The sequence below is a fragment of the Neopsephotus bourkii genome, unplaced genomic scaffold, assembly GCF_033783945.1.
Source record: "Neopsephotus bourkii isolate Nb327-2 ecotype Australia unplaced genomic scaffold, CSIRO-AGI_Nbou_v1 NB_1637, whole genome shotgun sequence".
Taxonomy (NCBI): domain Eukaryota; kingdom Metazoa; phylum Chordata; class Aves; order Psittaciformes; family Psittacidae; genus Neopsephotus; species Neopsephotus bourkii.
Genome location: NW_026902112.1, coordinates 1,445,234 through 1,472,524, shown reverse-complemented (window position 1 = coordinate 1,472,524; position 27,291 = coordinate 1,445,234). Strand labels below are relative to the sequence as shown.

The window sequence follows — 27,291 nt, the reverse complement described above, 5'->3', positions numbered from 1 at the left end:
GACCTTTATATATTGCTTATATTCTGAATGCCAAGATCTTTAGTCTGTTAACTTTAAACAAAACGTACAGATATAAAAATTAACTCTACAGTGTTATCATAGATAAAAGATCATTAAAAATGTATTCTGTAGTGTATATGTTTTAACTGAAGGGACTTAGCATGCACATTGCAGTTTCCTTGTCAGCTATGGAGGACAGACTGCTGAAAGGGTCAAAAGGTCAAAGTTTCCACCCCACTGGTATTACATAGCAACCACTTGTTAAAACTCTGAATTTTAGAGTGGGAGCTAAGCAATATAGGTATCCTAAAGCTCTTCGTCACTGCACCCTCAGAGTAAAGCATCGCTATTCCAATAGTTCTTAAATCCGTCTTCTCTCAGGACGGAGAAACCCCTTATGCATGGTTTTCCTTTATGCAGTGACTTACATGCTTGTTTAAAATATAGTTCTTAGAGTATTAACAAGTTTGTATCTGCCCCACACCCACCTGCATTCAAACTTATTTTGAGCCAAGTTACCATACTAGTCATTGGGAAGGTTTCTTTATGGTCTAGCCAGGAAATTGCTCTGACTAGCCCTGCCTAAGAAATGCAAGAAATTCCAGAGAATCACCCAACTCATAGCTTGAATACCAGTTTACAATTTACAGAAAATGCTTGAGAATATATATAGGAGATGTTAATTTGCATGAAAGCCTCACAGAGGAAACAAGTACGTGAGAGCAGGGAAGTCTGCATTCAAGTGTCTGCAAGCAATTTAATGAAAACACCCAAACTGAGAAAGTATCTTTCAATGTTCAGATTGCAATGGTAAGAACCAACTTCAGTTTAAATAAATCTGTTCCTCTGTTTATCTATTTGTGTACATTTGCCTCTGAATAGGGACACTGATGACAGTCCAAGAGTATGTGAAACAGTTTCACTCTTTGCCTTTTCCTTTACATTTAGCAACAGGGATTGGTGTGCTTTTCCAGTAAGCTGCACAGAATTTGCAAGGAAAACGTTGGTTTGAGGAAAAGAAACATTCCACTGATGCGCACTACTATATTCTTGGCATGAAACTGCTCTGTGTGCTTCTCAGACATCTCTATTAAGTTACAAACGTCAACTGTAAAAGAAGCTGAGAATTTCTAACACCTCCCCCGTTTGCAGCACAACTCTGATCTCTAATTAAAGGGCAGTTCTAGGTAAAAAACCACTTTTTACCACTCTTTCACAAATGGCTCTAAATTGCTGCAAGTCATTGCTTGAAAAAAGCCCAAAATACTAAAAACTGAAAACTCATAATAACTTTCCCCAGTCTATTAGCAAGTGCAAGAGCAGAGGGGAAGAAAAAGAGAAGGCACCAGCTGAGGTTTCCTAAGCACGTGTGCTAAAAAAGCACATGCTCATCCTCACTCTCCTCTCAGGTCTAACGAAAAGAAAATTCCTGAGAATCACCTAGACCACAAGAGAAAACCCAGAAAGAGAAACTGCTCACGTTACATCATTTTGCAACAGAACATGGCAGCATATTCCACTGGAATCCCGAATACACTAAGAGACTGAACAGAGGAAAGAAAAGAAAGCAAGGCTGATTGTGCACAAAGAACCGTTTCCTAATATGACAAATCCTTACATTTTTTGTGCATTTCAACTTTCCCACCATATTTCCTGGAGAGAGCGGAACCAGATAGTTTTTTCTTAAACATGTTTAGTCACTCATTTTAAGTGTTTATGCCTTTTTCCTTTTATGAAGGAAGCACAATGATATTATATTTTGCACACTGAGCTACAAGGTACCTGCACACAACTTCCAAAAAACAATTTTGGTCCAGCCTTTACATTTTGGCTCCCTCTTCTGGAAAGAAGTAAAAAACCAAGCATCACCATTGAAAGGCACAGTCCTCCAGTTAAATGCTGAATGCAATGTGCAGTTGCAAAATCAACTCAAGGCCAAATTTGCAAGTGGTGATACCTATTAAATAGCAAATAAACTTTTGAATTAAGTAAAAGAAAATTTTTAAAGTGTCTTTAAGCATGGTAGGAATACATATAGCCATTATTAAAGGCAGACTGTATCATTCGTAGAACTGTGGACAACTAGAGAACGTACAATAGGATGCACGAAGAGATGAAGATTTTCTCTCAAAACTGGACTTCACCCACATATTGCACTGTTCTTGAGCCAGTGTCAAGTGTTTTACCTGTTCAAGCTCACAGCTTGAAGTCAGAGTTCTGTCTGCAGCTTATGAACATCAATTTACTCCTGCTCATACAGAAACCCCTCAAACACCTATCCCTGCTACCTCTGCACCATTTGCTCGTTCTGCACTTTTCATAACAGAGACTTTGTATCTCAAAGCTACACAGCAGGAGTTTACTGAAAGGTATAATTTCTATTTCACTGCTAGGAAAGAAACAATTCTTAAGGTTCAACTGCATTTTCTACCACTGCTAACACTCCCTGCAAGAACCAATCCCAGAGCCTGAAAGTTCTGTCTGCTCTTTTCAGTTATTTTAGAATCTGTAATTTTGCAAATACAATTATGGCTATTTTCTCCTCCTGAATTTGCATCTGTACCTTATGCCTCTGCATTTGTTATGTGATGCTGAATTTCAAGCAGTACTGAGAAATCCCTCTCCAGCTTCCCTTAGTTACCAAAACACGCAGGATTGTTCTACCATCTGCCAGTTCTGCTGTTTCACCCTCTATCCATTTGTTAGTTTTATGAAGTTCATGGAAAACCTGAAGTATCCACCACATAACCTGCCCATACATTCCACTGTTTCTTTGTGTATTTCCTCATATAACTGGAAAAGAAAGATCAGACCCCTTGTTGCCCAGTGAAGACTACACAATGCTAAATGGCAACAGGGCTCACAGATGCAAAGCAGAAACACAAAATAAAACAGTGTGAACATATGTAGTTATTCTGATCTGAAATTATTAATCCACAGGAACAGACCTATTCCTATCCCACAAAAACAGAATTCCTTTAGGAGCATGTAGTAAAAAGTTCATATAATTCAGAAGACAATTAGAATTATGTCCTTCTTTGCAAGTCCTTACAAAACGACTTCATGTAAATGGTACAACATAATTTGTAAAGGGTTTGGGAAATTCTACGTAATAAGATAATAGTAAATTTATTCCAAGCAGTAACTGTGTATTTTCCGTATCGCTCATAAGACCAACGTACATACACAAAACTTAGGAAAAGAAATCTGAATTTCTAGTATTCAAACACTAAAGCTGCACCATCCCCTTAAAGCGCCTAATGTTTTTCAAAGTGAAACATTCTAAGCCTCTGAAGAAGCCTTTGCATAGCTAACATAAACCTGCTTTTCATTCTTTTTCTTCAGCCAGACTCCATCTGCTGGTCAGAGCCGGAATTAGCCGAAGCATCATTTAAATTGTATTCCTTCCCTATGCCTTCACAGATGCCCTTGTACTATTCATTTCAGAAGTAAGAACATGATGAAGCACTTAGTTCTGCTCTTCGAACACTTCCTGCACTCTTATCCCACTTCGTCTTAAAAATATTCTCTCACAATTACATAGGAATAGCAACATTTGAAAATAAATGCAAAATCTTTACAATTCAGACCTGAACGTAACTAAAGCTTTGACATCACTTTAGGAACCTCAATCTAAACCAGGCTCTGGACTACTAGATATTATTACAGAGATTAACCCAGGCTGGTGATGGTATTATAGAAAGCCCACGTCAAGTTCATTTTAACAGCGCTCAGTAGCGTACAGATGCTTCATAAACACAATGGTAAACTTCAAGACAAATGAAAAGCGTAACACCATTCAGAAAGGAACACACAGCAAACAGGACTTCACAGTTACTCCTCTTGACAAGGTCAATGCCTATTCCACTCAAATTTATATAAACACTAATGGACTAGCAGATTTTCTCCATACCCTGCTTTTTAGCTCCTGTAGCATAAAAGCACACAGGACTCAATCACATAACCTGGCCAGCTTCCTTCGTGTGAAGAGCAGAAAAACAAAACCAACTTTTTACAGCAATCCTCTCAGGTTATCTTGAAATCCCTCTTCCCTGAAATGGTGCAAAAATTATTATTATAGGTACCTTTCTGAGAATAAAATAGGTAAAATAGAACATGAAAGCACAAAGGAATTTCCAAAAGTTCTGCAGAACCACTGCTGAAATACAAGGAAAGAATCAAAACCACATTCCTACTGCATAGATTCAGGCTTAGCTCTATGGACCAATGTTTGTCTGTCTATAAGTTATACCAACAATATGCATATATGCTATGCCAGATCGCATCTCTTCTACACCTGTAGCATACAAGAAATAAAATGCCGAGACAGAAGCATTCTCTCTCACACCAAGCAATTTTCAGGTGTCTCCAAGCAAATGCTCTTTCAAGGAACAGTGCGGAACATACTCTCTTGAAAAGCCAGGAACAGTTAACCATATGGCTATAAACTTTACCAGCAAGAAGGGTAAAGATTTATTTCAACACTGAAATGTTCAAAGTCTGACTTCTATTTTTTAGGCAAACAAAGATAACTGTGCTCCACAAGGCGGTATTTGCTGCTAAAAGTTTAGCAGAAAGGTGTTCATACTCTCCTACTACCTGAATTTTAAGAGTGAAGACAACATTCTTACTACAGCAAGAAATAAAAGCATCCTCAATATAACTGTCATTTGCACTTCAATAAGCACCATCATATCACTATTTCTGATATTTGCACAAGCTTGGAAAGACTCTCACTGGCTGAAAGGCACCTTGAAGAAAAAAAAAGCATTTCTATATGAAAAGTAAGATGTTATGACTGCTGCAGAGAGACAAGACAATAGAGCAGAAACGTTTCAACATCAGAAACAGTCAAAGAAATAATTTACACTTTAAACAGCTTACCTTTGTTGAAAGCACTTTAAATGTACTTTGCTCTGGCACTATAGAATGAAGAAGAACAAGCTTTAAGTTGTAGTCTTCACCTGATGGAAGTCTCACTGATGCATTCATCTGTTAACAGTTGAAAACACATCTCTGGTCATCTTTGAGAGCAGTTTTCCATTTTCAAGTAAAGGACTCATTTGGCACCAAGATTAAGTGATTAAATTAATGACCCTTCACTAGGGCACTTAAAGCATCAGGTATCAGAACTTCAGACAAGCGCCATTAAATTACTGTGCTACTGAACGAGGTGTTTCTAAAGTATACTAGAAAATGAACAGGAGATTTCGATTTTTAACCAGCAAGTACTCAAAAAGCCTACTATCTTGTCAGCTTGATCTGTATTTTTGGGGAAAAGAATTATATGGCAAAAGAAGAACCAACACATTAACAGCAGTTGCCCAGAGAAGCTGTGGCTGCTCCATCCCTGGAAGTGTTCAGGCCAGGCTGGACAGAGCTTTGAGCAACCTGGTCTATTGGAAAGTGTCCCTGCACATGGCAGGGCGGGTGGAACCAGGTGAGCTTTAAGGTCCCTTCCAACCCAAACCTTTCTGTGATTAAAATAATTTGCAACTTCCCTTCTAATAAATGCAAACTACGTGGCAAGTGCTCACACCATTTTAACAATCTAAAGCAGATGGTAACATTTGAGGACTTTGGTAGTTCATGAAGTTATCAACTTAGCTGAGAATAAGAACCCAACTCTTCCACATTCTCAGCCAAATTAAATATAAATGCCACTGGTACCACATATGGTATTACAACAGAGGATACTTACTGCACTTCCTTGAAATATGTACTTAGTTGCCATTAACAATTTTAGTGATGCCACAACCAAGAAAACCCACCAACATCAACTTTTTCTGTAATTGTCCTAAACCAAGATATTTCTCATTCACACATATTTTTAGAATACCTAATCCCTGTCCATTCCTACTCCAGATGCATGAATACGCAAACATTTCAAGTCCAGATCACTTCTTCCCCACCCCTGCAAAGACAGGGGGGCAGCTGAAAACCAGATATTCCCTTTGCAGCATGAACACCACAGTCCCACCTGTGTGTAAATCCTACAGGCAGTGCTGTGGCAATAGATCCTGGTTCACTTGACTGGGCATACACACATACACAGCATAGCTACACATAAAAAAAACCTCAAGACAGAAGACCACCTGTACCACTCTCTTGATGCTACTGCAGCAGATGTTTGCTGTTTTAATTACTGCAGGCCAGGGAATCTAGGGATGCAGATTAATAACCAATACAAATCACCTCTTTTTCTGAGAAGTGCACGCTGACATCATCCTTCTGTGCATTCTTGACCATTATAGTCACAATTACTTGAGATTCTGTTTGGTACCAGTCATATCTTTAAAAAAAGAAAGGGAAAAAAAATAAGAGAGGAAAAACTGTCTACAGAGGGATATACAGTAGCATACTAAAAGCTGGAACAGTACATTGTGTAGTTCAATGAGACAAGGAGGACATACAAAATCAGATTTCTTCCCTTTCCTCCAAAAAAGCAGCTGCAGAATTGACAAGTAGCTAAAAAACAAAGAATCTTTTTCTATCAGGAAGCATATAAAAATTAGGCCATTTTCTTAACAAATTCATAATATTGTTTGCCTTCTATAAATTAAATAGCACTGTCTTAATTCAAGATCTTATAAGTATCTCAAAACATTACCTATACTAGGCACAGTGGGGCAGCCTTTAAATTAAGCTCAGCATGAGAATTAGAAACAGAAGCCAGAATGCTTTCACCATTCCTCACTCTCCCAGTGAGGTATGTGTGATCTGAAAGTACAATTCAGTCTGAACAAAAGCAATGACACTGAGAAACACTTAACTTAGACTGCCACATTTTAAAGTTACTGAAAAAGAGCTTCTACAGTCATTATCTTGATTCTCCGATTCCCAAGTCAAAGAAGAGTTATATTCAATTATTATAATTCTCTCAGTAAAGCTGAAGTCAACTTACTTGATCTTTGGTGGCAGAGGTTGCTGCTGTGTATTCCAGTTGAAGCATATTCCATTGGAAAGAAAGTTACATCAGTGTAAGTAAAAATATACCATGAAGTACTTTTCAAAGACACAAATCCTTTTCATCCTGATTGTTCCCCTTTTCTTGATTTATGTATGAGCATTAACTTACAGGTGAGGCTCTTCACTGTTCTCCTAGCTATTCATGCCAGATTAAGAATTTAAAAGTTTCAATTTACATTAAATATGTCAGCCTTTAACTTAGAATATATTGCTCAGACATTTTATAAATAGCTGTAAGTTCAGCTTTTTTCCTAGATAAGAAGTATACCTGAAAGACATGCAGTGGCTGTTACGAATCTGAAAGTCATGAAGGAAACCTGAACTAGATCTGAGAATTCCGAGGTACAACTTTTGAACATAAAAAACTTTTAACTCTGAGATTGTCTTTACATACACCCACCATGCTTCCTGTACACCATCTTCCTCTACCCTATTCTTATAAGTAAAACGGAAGTAAATATGAAAGAGGGAGCAGAACTTCCAATGCAAATTCCCATCTACAGCAGAAAACTAGTCCGCACAAACCACTTGCAAGCTACTGGAAAACACACAGTTACTTTCTAGCAGTCACAAGCAAGTTAGTATCAACAACAAGAGCTGCCTAATCTGTGAATCAGGCCACAGGCTGCAAGTCAGAAAACTGAAGTTTACTTCAATGAGCACACAGTAATTGCCAGATTTGTAAGCCATGCTTCAGAGTTTTTTCAGGGTTCAAACTCTGCAACCTTGCCCTTAATTAAGAGTCCATGTTCAGAAGAAAAGTTCAATCCTTCAAACTTGCATGCAACATAAAAGATTATTTTTAAAGCCTGAAAGATTTTAAGATGACACTGAAGCCTAAAAGGATGCTCTAGTTTAACAAAGAAACCAAAACAGTAAACATATGAAGGAAAACATCTTACCACTTCTGTCTGTGATGCTGCAGAGAGAAAAAAGGTGCACTTTCAGAAAAAGACATACTGAACTTACAAGGCAATGCACTCTAGCTGTCTGCAGTTGCTCCAGACATTGTGCATTTATTTCAGTCTCAACAGTAGAAAGAGTTAAAAACATGCCAGTTCTACATCTAGTATTTTGCTTTTATGACACTACTTTTTAATCAGACCTCAATCAGCAACTTGTGCAAAGGAATAACTAATATAAAGCATGTTCTGATTAACCAAAGGAACAAACTTTTCATTACTTTCCCTTGCTAATCAGAAACATAATCAGACTGTTTTTAATGAATGCAACATCATAGCTAACAAGTTTTACAGATCACTCCCACAAGCCTGTACTAGGTTTGTCATCACCCACAGGAAAGTTCTCGCCAAATTTGTCTCATGCTAGACAAACCCATTTGCGGAATGAGATGTAAACTTGGCGGAGAAATTCACTCATATGACCTTAAATATACTGTAATATTTGGATCTGAGCTACAGCTCAGTATCTCCTCTTCTACATATTTTGCCATATTTACATATTAAGATTAAAGGATTTTTAAAATACACAAACTTCCCCCTTGATTCTTTATAAGCTTTATAAGCTAAAAAAATATGAAGACAAAAAAAAGAGAACTCCTAGAACATCAGGTTGAAAGGGACCTGAAGGATCGTCTGGTCCAACCTTTCTAGTCAGAAGAACATTAAGTTATAAAGAAATCAAGAGTTACTGGGGTTGTTGTTTAGTGAGTTTTGGTTGGTTGGGTTGGGTTTGGCTTTTCTTTTGGAGGAGGGGTATGGTGCATCTAGAGAATTAAGAAAATGGCTCAAAAAAGACAAGACAGCAATGCATATTCAGGATAAAACAGGACAACTGACTTGAACCAGACAAGACACGGCAAAAAAAGTAATTATATCATTAAAGAAAAACGTGTATTACAACCCTTTCCTCAAGAGGGCAAAGAAAGTTGTCACCCAAGACAACTCTTTGCAAATTGGACCATGCGTGCCAACCACTTACCTAATTTCTCCAAATAAAATTAAACCTGGCAAAAATATATTATGAAGCAGAAAGTTGTTCATTTCTATACAGCACAAAAGGGTTGTCCCTCTGTTTGGTTTTTAGTCAACAGGTTGACCTGAACTTGTTCTACGACCCCATTCACCCGTGTGCACCACAAAGAGGACAGAAAGTCACATCAGTTACTCGTAACTCATTAAAACCCACATGCAGTTTAAGCACTGCAGATGAGTTAACTGTAGAGAGTGTTAGTCTGTACCAAGGTATGAAAGGAAACTATTCACACTGACTACAACAGATAAAACACAAGAGCAACAATAGCACCTAAGGCACTCTCCACATGGAATATCAAGGAGTAAATGCCCCAAATTTCCACCTCCTTCCAACTTTCTTTTCTGCAACACCTCAAAACTTATTTTGACAATGCTTTTAGAAACCAAGCCAGCACTTGGTTTATGGTTATAATTAGTTAGCAGTTGTTATGAAAACAATTTACAGATCATTATGATTGTCTAAATTTGAAATGGGTACTCCCCTGCCACAGCTGATTATTGCATTAAAAACCTAGTATTTATGTTCTTCTGAATCTTAAGTACGGAAGTGTTCAGGGTGTATACTGAGAAAAACAAGAGATAGAACAAAAGATTTTTAAAAGTCATTTTTCCCTAAGTAAGACGTAAGCTGTAAGTTTTTGAAAAACGTGACATGGCTTCAAAGCACAGGGCGTATCAAATCTCTCATCAAGTCAATGTGGTTTTTCTTACCGTTTAGTGTTTCTTCGCATCTTTTAATCCAAACAGTAAAGGTATCATCTACATCTAGAAGAAATCAAACACAGTAACATTAAAACTCTTTGAGCACTTACACATACTGCAGAGAACAATTCCTCACAATTGTACACTCGAACAAATCTACCCCAAATTTGTATCAATTTAATGGAAAAGATATCATTTGCTCTTATCTTCTTGTAATCTCTGTTAAGCTTTAAGTATTTTTATACAAGTCTACTAATTAACTTTGTGATTATTTAATTAACTTCAAATTAATTTGTAGGACACAAGACTTTGTCTGAACAGACCCAGCTACACTACTGCTTTCCGGTCTGCTCAACCCCTGTGCAACTGTTTGGAAAGCAAGAGTAGAGTTTCACACATTTTTACATTATTCTTAAAATGATTTTTTTCAAACAGTTGCACACTTCCTCTCCAAAGAAATATCAGAAAAGACTCTGTTCTGAGGACAACCCAAAGATGCACAAGTTTCACAGACACCAACCATTTTCTCCTCATGCTTTCACGCACGCTTTACAAACACATCTGAAGTTTCCGGGGTGTTAGAAATGCTAAGTGCCAATTCCACCCTGTGAATCAGTATCACAGAAAAGTTTAGCAAGACCTTGATATTCTAGGAAGCAAGCTCCCCAAACGAATTTGAAACGAATTTGCAGGAAAAATAGCTCAAAAGGCAGCAGTGAAACAACAGAGTAATCATCTTATTTCAACAAAATTCCCCGTCAGGAAAGGGAAGACACAGCAACATTGCTGACCAGCTACTAAAACCAGGTAAACTTTTAATGTTTTTACAACCGAGACAATTCCTATTGGGAGAATTCACACAGACAACTTACTCAGCAGAGGCTGGAAGAAGCTCAACAAAAGAGCACCCAACAGACATGCCTGTAACCAAAATGTGACTCCAGTGCAGTTATGCAAGTACTCATGCCACCCCCTCCAAATATAAAATGTACACATATTTTTAAGTGTGCCTTAGGTCTTAAAATGGCTACCCTACTCCTCAAGCTGCTTCCCTTTTCTTCTGCCATCCCCACCAGATATCTGAAAAGTTACCTAATAAACTACCTAACATTTACATAGTCTCACACCTGCTGTTATGAAAAGGTAAAAATAATGCAAATAATAATATTATAATGACAAGGGCAGGTTGGAGAAAGCCTTGGGTGGCATGGTTTAGAGCGAGGTGTCCCTGCCCATGGCAGGGGGGTTGGAACTAGGTGATCTTAAGGTCTCTTCCAACCCTAACTATTCTATGATTCTATCTTAAGGTCCTTTCCAACCCTAACTATTCTATAATTCTATTCTATTCTATGACATTACAGTACAATCAGACACTGACTGCTACAGTCTTTTCTGCATTCCTGGCAAATCCTCAGAAGAAGATACCTATTTTCAGATGGAATTAACCAAAACTATCAGAGGGTTCTGAAGTTTTCTCCGAATCAGTGTGGGGATTGAAAGTCTGCCTTCAATTACCGAATGTATACTTAAGGTATTCAGATGACTGACCACAGACTGTCCTCAGAAATACATGGGGAAAGGAAGTGAGGCAAAGGATCCAAGACATCGCAAAGTAAGTTCTGATTAGGTAAGGAAAATTCTTTGCTAAAAGACAGATGAAACACTGGAGCAGCTGCCCAAAGAGGCTGTCAAATTTTCAGTCTTGGACATACTTGGAAATTAACAGTAGAAGGACCTGAACACACACATGCAAGTTCAAAGGTAATACTGCTTTTGGCCAGGGTATGGAATTAGATGAGCTCCAGAGCTTCCCTGCAATCTAAATTCATCTGCAATTTTAAAACTCAGCACCCATACCCTACAAGACTTCTAAGTTTTGCAGCTGGGAACAAAGTTTATTAATCAGAAGTGAAACTAAACTGAAGTAGGTTCAGGCATCTACACAGAGAAACCGAGTCATGTCTCCATTGATCCAGTCTCTGATTTGCAGCGGCAGGTGAGAAATTCTCTTTTTAACTATGGCTTATGCAAGACTGATTCACACACAAACTTTAAAAGAAAGGTCCATGTTCTCTTCCCTATTTTCCCCAGATCCCCCTCACCAGCCACTCTTTCCCTATATGCCAGCACATTTTATAATTTGAGGCAAAAGCTATTTTTTTTGTGCTTCATAACTGTATTATCATCCCAAAGAACTTACAACTTCTACCAATAACTTTCTAGTTCAGAAAACCTAACTGGGTCTTCATCTACTGAAAAGTGGCTAACTCTCAGAATACAAGAAAAGTATCTACTAAAACATGTCTTTAGAAAAGCTGACATGTTCCACCTTTACTAAATTCATTAGGTGGTCACAGCAAAAAAAAAAAACAACCAACCAAACAAGAAAATTTGAGTATAATCGTCCTAACCCCACATAATATACTGAATTGTAGCAGATTATACTGCTTCTTCAATCTCAGGGAAATTAATGAACTTAAAAATCCTCGTGGTTGAGTGAAGGGAATCTTGCTTCCTGATGTTATTTTATAAAATAAAGAAACACTGCACATTCAACAATTCATCACATCAAGTCCTATTTAGATATCCCTGCAGGTGGGTAATGGGAAGCTTGCTGGGGTACCACACGCCTGTCAGTGCTACCAGTAATGAGCACAGGTAGGAAGCTCATTGGTGTTCACATTCCAGATTAAGATTTCAAACAGCCCTAACATCAGCAAGGCACAGAATCATCGCCTGGTGTACTTCTGCCCCCTTGTGTGGCAAAGAAACCAGCCTTGCCAGCAAAGAATTCCTGACTACAGGAATTCTCTCTGAGGCAGCAACAGCTCAAGTCTTCTCTTTATCTCTGGCTTAGTGGTATGTGGCAAATTTTCCCTCTGTTCTTTGCTCGTTTTGCACTAGCTGCGTTTAACTGAAGTTAATTCGTTTTGCCATAAATACTTACGCCCACTATTGTTTCCACCTGGTATCCATCAAACATTTCACAGAGCTGCAAATTCTGTTCCTGACATAAACTTGCCAGCAAATTAGGTAATACATGGAAAAGAAGATACTAAAAATCTGTATTTTTAAAAAGGCCTTTGAGAGACTCCACACCTCACAGTGGATCACAGGATTTTGTAACGAAATATGGGAAGCAGAGTGGAAGCTATCATTAGATGAGAGAGTAATCAGGAAGGACTGGGAAGCTTCAGGAACACTTCAGCTGGGTAAGCAGCAAAACAATGGCAAATTAAATTCGAGCAGGTAGGAGTCAAGCAATTCAACACAGGAAATTCTTCTGCTGTATTTTAGGAATTCTGAATTAGCAAAGAGGATCCTGGTATGCACTGAGTTATCTGAAAAGACATCTGCAGCCTTGTGTGCTGCTGCACCTTACAACGGAAGTCAGATGTGAGGTCAAACAGAATAAAAAAGACATGCTCTAGCCTGAGGAGATTTTGTGTACAATCTGTATTTTGAATTACTCCAACTGACCAACGAGAAAAGTGACAAAGCCCATGCACATGAAATGCCTCAAACTGACAGTGGTTGCTTGGGCTGGGGCAAGAATATGAAAAAATACAGATTAATCGATTAAATTCAGGAGTAATGAGTTTGGAGATGTATGAAAAGTCACCTATCAAGTAAGGAAAGCTATAGAAATCACTGGAAGGAATCGCTTCCTTTCACAGGAAGATACTAGAGAACTTGGCTAGATTGCAAAGACACACCTGTCCTTCTGGTACATAAACCAGTGGAGACTCCCTGCTTACCCAAACTGCCACAACTTAGAGAAAGTACGTTAGGGAATTTCTTACATTTTAACTCCTGCTCCAGCGCAGCCTAAGCTGACAACTAACGCTTGCTGCCATTTCACCACATCCCCTGCCACCACCGTTACCACTGCCCCAACACTGCTTTGCTGCTTCCCTTCTGCTGGCTTCAGCACTCAGACCCTTCACTGGGCCATTTCAACACATTAACCCATTACCACATTAGAAGTATTTTAATACATTAAAAATAGTAGCTTTCCGCAGACTTAATGCATCGAAAGAAGAGGCTAAGCAATTACAAGAGTAGGAGGGAACATAATGACTTGTCAACAAGCACAAATTAGCTTACACTCCCGTGAAATTCATTTTAGATGAGAGGATCAGATCATTTATTTTTGCTAAACCTCCAGGTCCTAGCCACCGTTACAAATAAGACAACATACTAGAAAGACCTGAGATCATGACTACTCCTTTCCTGCTTCTAGAATAAAGTCAGGTTTTTAAAAAGCTCCATTTCTGCCAAAACTACAAAGTGCCCAAGTCCAGCTAGTAAGCCAACACTTAAAAAAAAAAAACCCAGATACAGTAAATATGCTTCTGTAATTAACTGATATGCAATGTGAGGTAAAAATCCATTCTGTCAGTCTGAATACCCATCAAGTTGCATGTTCTTTCTGAAGACTGGTCTATCAAATGGTTTAAAAAAAAGAAATTTCTGCTATGTGTAAGGAGCCTGCTCTGTTCAGAAAGTTTTCTACGGCACTTAGTGCCACACCACTGCCACCATTCGTTTGCAAGACCTCCAGGAAGCAGGAAAACACCCCCCATTTTATAGAAAACAAACCAAACCGAACTAAGAACTTTTGATACACATTTTAAGCAGTTTTACACTTCTCTGGAGTGATTTGACAGTTCCCAAATGTCAGAAATCTGAAGTCAGGCACCTAATTCATTAGCCTTTAAAAAACAGTTAAAAAATCACCCTTGGTCTTCACCTTCAACTAACACATTGTTCTCGTCAGCAAAGAAGTACTGTGCACACAAGACGTTTTAATACTTACTGTCCAACTTCTGTCCCTCTCTGAAGGACTCTAAAGCAGATGCGTAGTTTTTGATATGATAGTCACCTAACCTGCAACAAAGAAAAACACAGGTGATTACTTTTCAGTCAATTCCACATTCTGAAGGTGACAACATCCTCAGTTTACACACTATATTGCTTAAAATTCACATGTAAGGGCTTAAATCACCCAAAAGGTATGTTTTTAAAATAGCTAGGATGTTAAGACAATCACCCTAAACTAAAGCGCTTCTTACAACAACAGCTTTATTATGAATGGGTTACAAGTAGTATGGCATTAAATTTATTCATTCATTGTGCTGCAAAAAGCTTGTAGAGAGCCACAATCCAAATACTATTGCCCTACAGAATATCACGATATTCACAAAGTACAACATATGATACATACCCTTTTCTAAGGAGCGCTACAGCATTTTTGGGGTTGAGTTCTAGGGACTTCTTTGCATCTGCAACTGCATCTGTTGGAAGTCAGTTTTAAGGTGAGGAACATACTAATATGTTATAAAAAGCAGTGATCTGTGAGTCCTTTAGTAATGAAAATGTTTCTTCGCTTGCATACAAATCACAGTGTCTAAATCTAGTCACAACTGCTATGGACGAACCCTTCATTCAGCTGCAGAGCTCTATATTAAGATGCAGCATGACTTAAATTTAGTCAAATCCTCTACTTAAATCTGAAGTGTGAATCTGTTTGGTTTTTACTGGAAAGAAAAAAATAAACCAAATCTTCAGTTATTCAATTAATCTTTTTTCCCAGGCATTATTCACTTATCCCATTCACACCATGACACGATTCAGTCTCTACCAAAAGCAGAAGGATGGAAGATGCTTACAACACAAACCTTAAAATCTGCCTAAGAAGCCTTCTCACAAAGATGCTACCACCAAAATACTAGGCTAAAATCAAATGGGAAGCTGGAACTGAAGAGTACCCAATTCACTGGAAGTGCTACAGAAGCAAAGGAATCACAGAGACAATGATAAAGCTATACACTAACTGTAAAAGCAGCATATTACATTAAACACTTTCTCTTATTTTGCTTCAGATTGAAGATGTCTTCTGTAAAGAAAGTGTTATAATACACTTGAAAGAGGATTCTCAGTGGTGTCTGAAGATGTTACCGGCATAGTTCTGTAGGAGAATATGAGCATAAGCTCGCTGACAATAATATTCGGCATCATCTGGATTCTTTTCCAGAGCTGTTGTCAGTTCCTGTAAAAACACATAAAACCCCCATGAAATAGCACCTTGGAAGTCCGCACAAAAACACAGTTCCAAACTCTGTCAACTAAGAGACATTTCAGAAGAAAATATCCTAACTGGCATGACTGTTTACCTGTTTCTCAGTTCTCACCCACAAACTTTACCATCAGAGTGTGAAGTACAAGGAACCTGCCAGCTATAACTCAAGGAGCCTGTTTCTTACTGAGAAGGAAACAGGACTTTTAAATGTCTTAAACATGAATTCTAATGCACAGGTGATCCTCAATATTCCAAAGACCTTCCTACAATTCTCAGCATACTTGTATACAGGTCTGCTGGATCTGAGGAAAACCCGTATTAGGAATTTGGCAGTCAACATGCAGTATGCTGAAAACACTCTTGTGGGAAAAACATGCTCAAAGCATTTTTACACATGATGAAAAACCACACTACAGGGCAAACTATACTATTGAGCATAAGAGATTTTTCTGATTTATGATGAACACAAAAGCAGGAGGACAAAAGCCTTACAGGGCACAGGGCTAACAGGAAATATTGTTGCACAACAGAAATAAGCATAAAGTAGGCCCTTCTTAGGGAAATCACTGGGTATACAGACCAAAATAACTGCATTATAAAACTTACGACTTTTGCACAACAGAAGAAAATCACAGTGATAGGATGCACACACCTGGAAAGAGCATCTCCAATTCTCTCCTTACTAGTGAAAGAAATTCTCCTTGCTAGAAGACAGTAAGTCTTCCAAAGCCACCACAGTACATAGCTACAGTACAGTAACTGTTTGGTAAGTTGACTTCTCAGACTTCTAGTCAGAACCCAGCAAGTATGAATGTAACTAAAATATAGGCTTTAAACCTGCAAAAATGTTAGTACAGAACAGTTGTAAAAACTGTCCCACCACACCACAGAAAAAGGAAGAGCAGAAGGCCTTTTTAACTGGTATCAGTGTCTTGTTCTATTTCATAGATGTCACATACAATGTTCATGTCAAGTAGGAGTTGAACTGGATAGAAGGGCTTCTTCCAGCAGTAGCACAAGTTCTTACCAGTTTAAGATACACAAATCTACCTCTAGGTACAGCATTTAAATCTGGTCTTCTATGCTTATATGGCTGGTGGGTCTCTGAAGAAAGCGGCAGGCATCACACAACTGTAACTTGATCCAGTTGTACCAATGCCACCCTAAGATTTAAAGTCAAAAGCAGTCTTCATTCTGGAAATATTCATGGCCATAAGTATTCCACAGGGGAGAGATACGAGGTAACATGCTTATTAAAATGGGTTCATGCTGTGCTGAGAGATGAAGTACAGCTTTTGACCCTCAAAAGCAAGTGGGGTCCAACTCTGACAATGAACTTTACAGGCACTTCACAAGCAGAGTTACTTCTGTGCCAGGTCACCTCTCGCTCCAAACATTATTCCCTGTGATTTACACTGATGACAGAAGTACTGATTAGAACCAGCAGACACAACTATACTGCCAGCCCTCACCCCAGGAAAGCAAACCAAAGCAAACCAAACCCAAGCATTTTCAACAGTGTGAAACTCAGCTCTCTGTTGTTTGGGTTTCAGTTTTTTTACCAGTATATCAGCATATCTAATTCAGACACACACACGCTCCTTACACAGCTATCTGAGAAGCCAGCCAATACTCAAGTAGCACCAGGAACTCCAGATTATGCACACTAGCAACAGTTACTTAGAGAAAGCTTAGACATCGTCCTCAGAAACATTCAAGTGTTTTCTACGTATTTTGACTCTAAAGGCCCTTACCATGCAACCAAGTTGCAAATCTATTTCTAAATATGCTGGGAAATTTCAGGTCCCTTCATGCTAATGGTAAATTTGTATGAATTAAAAGGTGCTTTTGGTCTCCTCACAGTAACTTAGCTTTTCAACATAAAATAGCAAGTCACTGAAAAGTTCACAATTTTATCAGACAGCATTTAAAGACAGATGATGAGGGTTGTGACCAGTGTCGCAGTCTAGTTGTAGACCTGCAACTAGTGGTGTCCCCCACATATCAATACTGGGTCCAGTTATTAACTAATTCATTAATGACTTGGTTGAAGGGATAGAGGGTACCATCAGCAAGTCTGCTGATGATACAAAACTGGGAGGAGTGGCCAGTAGCCCAGAATGCTGTGCTGCCACTCAGAAGGATCTAGAGAGACTGAGGAGATAGGCAGAGGAACCTTTCGAAATTCAACACAGACAAGTATGGGGTTTAGCACATTGGCAGGAATAGCCCTGTGCACCAGTACAAGCTGGGGGCTGACTTGCTGGAGGGCAGCTCTGTAGAGAACGACCTGGGGTTCTGGTGGACATCAACTGTCCATGAGCCAGTCGTGCCCCCTTGTGACCAAGAAGGCCAATGGTATCTTGGGCTGTGTTAAAAAGAGTGCTGCCAGCAAGCTGAGGGAGGTAGTACTCTCTCTACTCAGCTCTTGTGGGGCCTCATGTGGAGTGCTCTGTCCAGTTCTGGGCTCCTCAGCAAAAGAGAAACATGGGGCTCCTTGAGCAAGTCCAGTGAAGGGCTAGTAGAATAATTAAGGGACTGCAGCATCTCTCCTATGAGGAAAGGCTGTGGGAGCTGGGCCTGTCCAGCCTAGAGAACAGAAAGCTCAGGGAGCGGGGGGAGAGAGTTGTCTTATCAATGCATGTAGATAATCTAAAGAGAAGGTGTCAAGAGAATACGGTCAGACTCTTCTTCGTGGTGACAGGACAAAAAGCAATGGATATAAATTAAAAAACTGGAAGTTCCACCCGAACATGAGAAATAACTTTACTGTGAGGGTGACTAAGTGTTGGAACAGGCTGCCCAGAGAGGTTGCAGTCTCCTTCCGTGGAGATACTCAGAAGCCACCTGGACACACTCCTGAGCCATGTGCTCTGGGTGACCCTGCTTGAGAAGCAGAGTTGGACTACATGACCCCCAGTGGTCCCTTCCCACCTCAACTACCCTGTGATTCAGGATCAGATGCAGCTGCAGAGAGCCAAAGCATGCATCCAACAGTTACAAAGAATAAAAAGTGCTGAGGACACAGTGCAGAAATACCATGCCAAGTAGGCACAGGTCTAGTAAGATGTGGAAGCATTACAGCCCCATTTATATGGTATCGTGTCCCAGATTAGAAATATAAAGTACATGAGCTAGAAGGCCACACCTAAGATGATGCAAACATGGTACACTACCTGTAGATCGAAGCTTCCAAGTCAGCTAAACTCTACTCTGAACTATGGGACTCACAGGTTCAGAGACTGTCAAGAAGTCTGGCTACCCAACTCAGTACTTTAAAAATACAGGATACACAGGTGACACCAGTATTATCGTAACAGATATTCAATAGTGCTTGTACAACGTGTTATTGCTCTGAAGTGCTGAATGTACAATGACCTGAAATAGACATTAGAAAATCAAAGCAACTATGTAAAGGCAAAAAAAAACCCAGACCCAAATGCATATTTTAATAGTATCCATTAATAGTTCCAAAGACCTTTTGATGTTGGGGATTTTTGTGTTTGGTGGTGAGTTTTCCCCCTCTACAATAAGAAAATTACTTTTTTTTTTTTAACCTTAAATTAGTTTTACTGTACCAAATATATTCGCTTATTCCAAATTGCTTTTTAGATGCCATTTCTCTTCTGAAAAGCTTTTACAAGCTACAGTCCAAATCCCAAAAGAACTGTAAGATTTTGCTTTACCCTTTTCTTTATGGGAATGATAATTCAGTTATCATCTTATGCTTCTGCCACCTACTCCATCCAAGCAGAACTATTTGTATCCTCGCCCCTTCCAAGTATGTTAAATAGAAACACTTATCCACCTTTTACTTCTGTCTTCTTTTAGTTAAAAATAACCTTTGAAAGCACATTAATACATGTTAGCAGGTACAAGCATAGGATCATAGGACAGCCCAGGCTGGAAGCGGCCCTGGAAGATCATCCTGTCCAAGCCTTCGTGGGAGAGTGACATCATCTAGCACCCCATCCAGTCATGCCTTGAAACTCCCCAGTGATGTAGGCTGCACCACATCCATGGGGAGGCTGTTCCAGTGAAGGACCATTTTTACTGCAGAAGTTTATTTTTTACGTTGAGATGAAATAAAACACAGTTACGGTCGCCACAAAATACAGGAAGTGGAAAAAAATAGATCAGGGCAGAATAAAGAACTAGTAAAGCCGGCATAAATGTCTCTAATAAGACTGGAGCTTTTTTAACCACAAATCGCAAATTAGTTATGTGAACTACCATGTACCTATACCAAAGTTGGCTCGTTTGTGGGGGGGTTTCCCTCTCTGCAGCGCAAGTAGCACCAGTGCTCTGTCAGAACTGCGCTGAACAGCTCCCAAGCCAGTCCTCACCCATGAGAGGTTCCAGAGTAGGCTCTGAGAGGCCCCCGCTCGCACCGATGGAACCAACCGCACGCTTCAGGGCTCTCCTCGCCCCGGGCACGCTGCAAGCTCCGGCTGCCTCCAGCCCCAAGCACCGACGGCTCGACAACCCTCAGCCCCCCGAGGCCTGTGCCTTGTGTCCCCCCACACCGCTTCCGAGCCGCCGGCGGCCCACACGGCCCTCACCTGCGCCGCGGCCCCCGGGTCCCGGTCGATGTCCCCATCCGAGAACCTGCCGAGAAAACAACGGCGTAAGAGGGCGGGCGAGAGGGCCGCGGGGCGGGGAGGCTGGGCCAGGTGGGGGGGCTCACCGAGGAGGAGCCGCTGCCACAGCCGCCATACCGCCTGCCGCCCCCAGGAAACTTCTGGAGCCGCTGAGGCGCCGCGCAACGAGCCCCAAGGCCGCAGCTGCGCAGGGCCTGCCGGGATGCAGAGGGGCGAGCTGGTGCCGCAAGCTCCTCCCGCGCCTCACCGGTGAGGCGGGGCGGCCATGGCTGCCGGGGCAAGTGTAGATCCCCTTCGTCACCAGGCTTCCTGCCCGCCTCTTCCTCCCGCCGTGGTGGTTGTGTGGCGGTTGTTTCCGTGCTGAAGTTGCCGGGATCACGGGCAGGACTTCCTGTACGGGGTTTAGGCATACACGGGAGAAAAGAGCGGGCGCCATTTGGGGTGCGAGACTGAGGGGAACAGGGGTGAAGCTGAGGCGATCGTGGCCGCGATTCAGACGCATCCCGATCCCGATCCACCGGGCTCGTCGGAAGCTTAAATACCGCCTCCCGCCCCAGCCGGAAGGGTGCCGGCACCCGCCGCTGGCTGTCGGCAAGGTCTGTCGGCCGCGGCGCAGCTGGCTCCCCCCTTCATGACCTCGTAGAATGGTTTGGATTGGAAGGGACTTTAAAGCCCACCCAGCTCCAACCCCCTGCCACGGGCAAGGACACCTTCCACTAGAGCAGATTGCTACAAGCCCTGTCCAGCCTGTCCTTGAACACTGCCAGGGATGGGGCAGCCACAGCTTCTCTGGGCAACCTGTGCCAGTGCCTCACCACCCTCACAGCGAAGAACTTCTTCCTAATGTCTAATCTAAATCTACCCCCTTTCAGTTTAAAGCCATCCCCCCTGTCCTATCACAACTTCCTCCTCCCTGCGTTCCATTCCGTGAAACACCTCAGTAAAGAAAGGTCCCTTTTCTGCCCTGCAGCCTCACACACGAAGGAAAGCATAGCAGATTCAATTTTTTCTTTCTGAGTCAGCAGCGTTCGGTGTTTTGTTTGGCTGCTGCCGCAGGCACACAGGCAGCTGTGGGAGGGGAAGAGCTGCTCAGACTCCAAGTGTGAGCCCTGATCTATGATTCATCCCAGCTTCTCCCTTCCTTTGTCACAGAATCACAGAATGGTTTGGGTTGGAAGGGATACTAAAGTTCGTCCAGTTCCAACACCCCTGCCTTGGGAAGGGACACCCCCCAGCAGACCAGGCTGCTGTACTAAGGCGAACCAAAAGTACAGATGCACCCAACTGTTAAACTGGAGCCTTAAGAGCACGATCATGGAGTGATTCTCATTTACTGTTCGTTACACAACACTGCTGTGGGAGACACGTCACTGTCTGCTGGAGATCTCCTCCTCTTAGCCAACTGCCATAAATGAAGCATAAACAAACCATTTTCTCTTTGTAATAGTTGCAGCCACGGCAAGAAGTTTTGTTGGCAAAGCTGTAACCTTACGGTGCTATTTTATTTTCATGTTTCCAGTAAGTCAGGAGAACAAAACACCAATGCCAGTCAAGCGTTATCACTTCAGGTTTCCGAGTATTATGAAATACTTGTTCTACAGGAAGAACTCCCTATTTTATAGTCAGGTTTAAAGCCCCAGCCTCTCTCTCGAGTGTTTTCATCGATCTGGAACAGCCCTCAGGATGAGGACTGCACTAGGTAACACTTCTACATCACTTACCCTCATTCCTAGCAGTATTTCCAACACTGCCCGGCTGCAGGGAGCTGCTGGACAAACAGCCGCTGGTCAGCTGGCAGCAGTTGCTCTGGTTTGGGTACAGCCAGTCTTCCTGAACTGGAAATGCTGGATCTGCAGGTGGAAGCATGACTGCATAGCAGGCAGAGCAATGAAACACTGCGTTAAACCAGGCAGGTAGAGGAGAGAGCTGCTTGTTTGATACAATCTGTAAAGTTTTATTCAACTAGGACGAACTATCTCCGCTGCAGTTCTGCTCCCATTAGTTTTTCTAGTACCTTTAAGTTTAGCTTTAAATTTTTACCCCTCTATCAACAAAACTCCTAGATTAATTTAACCATAGAATCACAGAATGGTTTGGGTCAGAAGAGTCCTTAAAGCTCATCCAGTTCCAACCCCCTGCCACGGGCATGGACACCTTCCACTAGACCAGGCTGTTCCAAGCCCTGTCCACCCTGGCCTTGAAAGCTGGCAGTGATGGGGCAGCCACAGCTTCTCTGGGCAACCTGTGCCAGTGCCTCATCACCCTCACAGGTAAGAGCTTTTTCCTAATGTTTAACAGAAATCTACCTTCTGTCAGTTTAAAACCTGTCCCACCACAGACCCACACTGATTAACCATGCTGACCCATTGCTCAAGTGTAGTTTGGTTATTTATAATGGGCAAGAAAAGTCATAATAATGTAAACCATTGCAGAGTAAATACAGAAAAATGTTTTTCCACTTGATTTATTTTCATAATAAACCAATTAAAAATACAAAAGGCAAGGACCCAAGGTTCAGAGGGCTCCATCATTTAAAAATTTGTCTTTAAATACAAATTCACTCTGTAATATGAATACATATAACATTAGACCTCTAAACATAATGATCTTATTTGCATCTATCAAAAATTTGTATGGAAACAAAATTAGCTGAAAAAACCTCCCTGTGACATTGAATGTACATTATTTACAATCAAAAAAAAAAAAAAAAAGAAATCATAGCAGTATTAATCTCCAAATACCTGTATAAATTGTATATATTTAATTTCTCTCCCCCCCTTACAAAATAATCTGAAGTAGAAAGCAAGACTGTTAAGCTTCATAGTCACAAAATGGCATGAAACGTTTGCACCTGTAGTGATGCTGTTAGCTTCTGTAATTAAATATATCTGATGTTTCTGTATAAAATAGAGATGTGTTGTCCATTACTGGAATAAATGTTTTGTATACTCTCAATAGGAGTGTATAGTCAATTTTGCACACACAAGAGCTTGTGCTGCACAAAATGCAAGAGGATACCTGGTTATCAAAGACTAAAACTGGTGTAATTTACCAGTATGGAACAGATAGTTGATCATAAAAATTCATACACATGGAATGAAAAAAAAGTCCCACTAAAAGTAACTGTTGCTTTGGAATTAAGTGATACATGTAGGGATTAAACAGAAAAGGTTATAGTAACGTTACTGCAATGTAAATCGGAAGCAGATTGAAAACATACAATAAGAAAGAAGTCTGAAACTTTGGCCAACAACCTCAGGAGAAAGTCTTCATAGCGTAAAAAGCATGTTTTATGCCTGTATTTTGAAACATGAATAATATGTCATTTTATTTATATGATGACATTTAGCAATTAACAGAAAATCAAAATCCATTCTAAAGCATGAATTCTAACAATTAACTGCAGAAATTAAGGAGCTTTGCAACATCTTGCTTCAGAATCAAATCATATATATACATAACTGAGAGGTCCCATCACATTTATGAAAATAATCATCCACAGGGTCTTTTGTTTGTTTGCTTGTTTTAAGAATTTACTCAATATGAACTGGGTTCCAATGGCTCATTTTCTTGCTTCACTTGCACATCAGGTGGGAAGCCATTTGAACTGGACACCACCATCACAAACTGTTGCTGCTGGAATCTCTGCTCCGACTGCTCAGTATCACCTGCTTTGTCACTGTCATCTTCTTTCATTGCCTCTTGTACATCGCTGTGCTTTGTTTCTGGCGCTTTAATAACTGAAGTGATCACTGTGCCAGAGGGATGAGCTACCTGTGAGTTGCTGGGCGAGAATGTTACCATAGGGGTGTTAGCACTGAAGGATGGAGACGAAGCCATGTTGACTGTCCCATTGCAAACTGTCTGCACGCTGCTGGTGATCACCTGCTGAACGTGTGCTGGGCTCAGCACGATTGAGGAAGGAGGTGAGACTGGCTTCTGAGACTGTAGCATGACATTTTCTTTAAGGACCGTCATGGGCTGTGAAGTAGGAATGGCTTGTAAAATGAATTTCTGGGACGTTGTTGCTGAGGTTGGATCTGTGCTGGCTATCACTGTAGTAAGAGGCACTGTCTGGAGTGTTACAGTATGCAGCTGCTGATTGCTAGGAGACACAACCACTGGAACCTGGGTTGGATTCTGTAAAGTCCTATTAAGATTACAAAAGGAGAGGGTCAGAACACTTCCACTCTGAGGTCTGAAAAACAATTACAGATTTGCTATTTGAAGAATCACTTTGCATCGTGAACATTGAATTTACCCAATGGTTCAAAAGAGGTAGCAGGCACTCTCCTAACAAAACAAGAACTGGACCTGACCCCTGAATTCAGCAAGACCATTCCCAGAGTAAAGGCACCCTGCACGAGCAATAGCACCATTGCCAAACTTGCCTTTGAGATGTTCAGTAGTTCATCAGAAAACCTGGGAATTGCATCTGAAATTTCCTTCTTGGGCATCAAACAACATCATGAGCATGACCTACTAAACAGCTGCCATCAGCTTCACAAGGTACCCTAAGCAGTTTTTAAGTCATGAACCTAAATAACTCCTAAATCAGGCCTCGATTCCCCTAACATTACATTTACCTATATGTAAAAGTATCTGCACTGTAACAGTGAGCCTGGCCAGGACCTTGTCAGATTCCCAGGACACACGGTTCTCTGTCTGCCACGCTTGCACACTCCTTCTGGTAAAGAAACTGAGAAAGAATTTGCTCCCAAAACATGTTTAAATTAGGAGTGATTCCATCAGTTGCAGGCTCACAGACTTGGGCACCACCTTATTACTTTCTTTGTATGTACAGCAACATCAGAGGCTTGACAGCCACATGTTGGTACACAACTACAACAGACAGCAGTGACTTAGAGATGTGGCCAAAACACATACACTGCAGCCATGCAAATAGCAACAAAACAAACAAACAAACAAAAAACCCAAACCACAACATACTCCTGGTGAGGTGAAGGATTTCCAGGGGAGGGAAAGAGGAAGGAACTGGCAATTGCTTTGACACCCTCCCACAGCTTGCTCCTTCCCACCACGCCACACTCTCTCTGATAAATCTCTTTGGTTTGTACCCATGCAGTACCTATTTTTCACAGCTCTCCAAAATCCTACTTGCCAGCATTTAGCCACTGACCAGTCAGACCAGACTCAGCATATTCAAAACTTGGTTTAAACTATGCTCTGGCTATCACAGTCACAGTCACAACAAAAAGCTGACCAAGGCAGGACTTACGCGATGCTGACGCTATGGGGCAATGTGGATGCAGTTCTGTTGGTGGTAGTAGTCCAGCCCTGTGGGGAGCTGCATTCCCCCTTTCTTAATGCAGCAGCAGAAACAAGTGAAGGAATATTTGTAGAGGATTTCCCTGATCCCTTTCAGCTTAGTCCTCTGGGAAAGGCCTCTAGCTGAGCTCCAAAGATTGCCCCAGGAAGAGCAGCTCCAGTAACCCAGCTGGTATCGTGATCAGAGCACATCAGCACCCCCTGAGCATCCTCCAGCTGCCAGTCCTTGCTGTAGGCAGTCTTCACCCCACCTCATATGTGGTTTGGTAATATGATGAACATAATCTGCCTCACAAGAAAGAAAGCTGCAGTACCCAGGAATGCTGCTGTAGCAGAACAAATCCAAATCCTTGCCCTTCCTCAAGGCTCCCACATAGGTCTTATCAGAGAGGCCCCAACAGCCAAGAGACAAAGTTTGATGTGGCTGACACCAGTGTCAGTCTTGAACTCCTGTTTCACACAATTATAGGCAGCCCACAGAAGCAGCTCATGGAAATGGGGGCTGGCTGGAGGTGAAACACCAGCCAGAGTGAAGTGATCGCTTCTTTTCTGCCAGCTTCTGAGAATTTAGTGCTACACAACAAATCCAAACAGCCAAGCTTGAAGTGCAAACCTCAGAATGACTCACACCATGTCTGCTAAGGATAATCAGTGCTAAATCTCGCACCTCACCCCATCAATTCCCCTGGGACCTTGAGAGGAAAATCACAAACGTCTGTGCCAGAAGCAGGAACAGGATGAGGGTATCCACTGGCTTTTTTAAAAATAGTACAAAAAATTTGCCTACAGTTTAACAAACTTGCAGTAAAACCAGAACGTCACATATGTCCAGCTCAAGACATAAAAGTCTAGAGACCAGCAATCTAAGTGGAACAGCTACGAAGGAAAGGCAGTTGACACAGTCCACCAGAAAAGCATTAGAAGTATCAGAGCAGATACCAAGCCAGCTGTTTAATCCATGAAGAAACTTACTTGAGCCTGAAGGATTAAGACCGACTAAATAGTTTGAAAGCAGCAGCTGAAGCTGGTAGCCTGTGCTTGTAAGCCACCCAAGTATTACTCTGAAACTACTTTGTTGTTATTTAACACTTGCTTTAAACAATGTAGTAAAAATAAAAGCTGCTGGCTGCTAAATGGCTTTAAAGGACAACCACAAAAAGTGTGAAGTGGATCTAATCAGTGCAGAAGGTGTTTTGCAAAGAACTAGAAACAACAGGCCTGAGAACACCAAACCAGCCAGTTTGTCTCAGTACACTGTAATTTGTATTTGCATACTGATGTTAAGCTATTTTGTTTCTCCTGAAAGCAAGTCCCATACCTGTGCACCGTCCAGTGACTAACAGTTAACTCCAGGTGCTTTATCTTCTCCATCAGTGAAGATAGATATATATGATGCACACATATATAAACATGTAGATACACATATCTATACACACAGAGTGTGAACTTGCTATAGGGAAAGCATGCAGCAGATGTCTATACAAGCACTGAATTAAGTAGCACACAACCCCATAAATACACATTGTTATTTATGCTAATGGTAGCCAAGCAAGACATCTGCCTCAGTTGGTAAGACTACAGACAACTGTTGTGTCTACTGACTAAAAATCTATCTGCTCAAACTATTTGTCTTGCATATCCCTATGTAAAAAAA

The 27,291-nt window shown here is 41.1% G+C and overlaps 2 protein-coding genes across 8 annotated transcripts in view; both read right to left on the bottom strand.

The window, feature by feature from the left end:
* SUGT1 (SGT1 homolog, MIS12 kinetochore complex assembly cochaperone) overlaps positions 1-20,865 on the bottom strand; it is a 28,138-nt gene extending 7,273 nt beyond the window's left edge. Inside the window, exons 1-10 of the mRNA XM_061374286.1 lie at positions 20,435-20,865; positions 20,310-20,355; positions 15,627-15,717; positions 14,893-14,962; positions 14,485-14,555; positions 9,675-9,728; positions 7,872-7,888; positions 6,905-6,930; positions 6,196-6,292; positions 4,885-4,992 (exon numbers count right to left, since the gene is read on the bottom strand). Coding sequence (XP_061230270.1) covers positions 4,885-4,992; positions 6,196-6,292; positions 6,905-6,930; positions 7,872-7,888; positions 9,675-9,728; positions 14,485-14,555; positions 14,893-14,962; positions 15,627-15,717; positions 20,310-20,355; positions 20,435-20,850 — 996 coding nt within the window. The 5' untranslated portion in view covers positions 20,851-20,865. The remainder of the gene's footprint in view (positions 1-4,884; positions 4,993-6,195; positions 6,293-6,904; positions 6,931-7,871; positions 7,889-9,674; positions 9,729-14,484; positions 14,556-14,892; positions 14,963-15,626; positions 15,718-20,309; positions 20,356-20,434) is intronic.
* A 1,931-nt stretch (positions 20,866-22,796) lies between these two features.
* The window catches only part of ELF1 (E74 like ETS transcription factor 1), a 90,290-nt gene continuing 85,795 nt past the window's right edge, over positions 22,797-27,291 (bottom strand). For 6 of the 7 annotated variants that reach the window (XM_061374272.1, XM_061374269.1, XM_061374266.1 and 3 more), the window contains one exon: positions 22,797-24,498. In XM_061374272.1, the coding sequence (XP_061230256.1) occupies positions 23,886-24,498 (613 nt within the window). In that variant the 3' untranslated portion in view covers positions 22,797-23,885. The remainder of the gene's footprint in view (positions 24,499-27,291) is intronic. The other variant, XR_009728596.1, reaches the window with a different exon arrangement.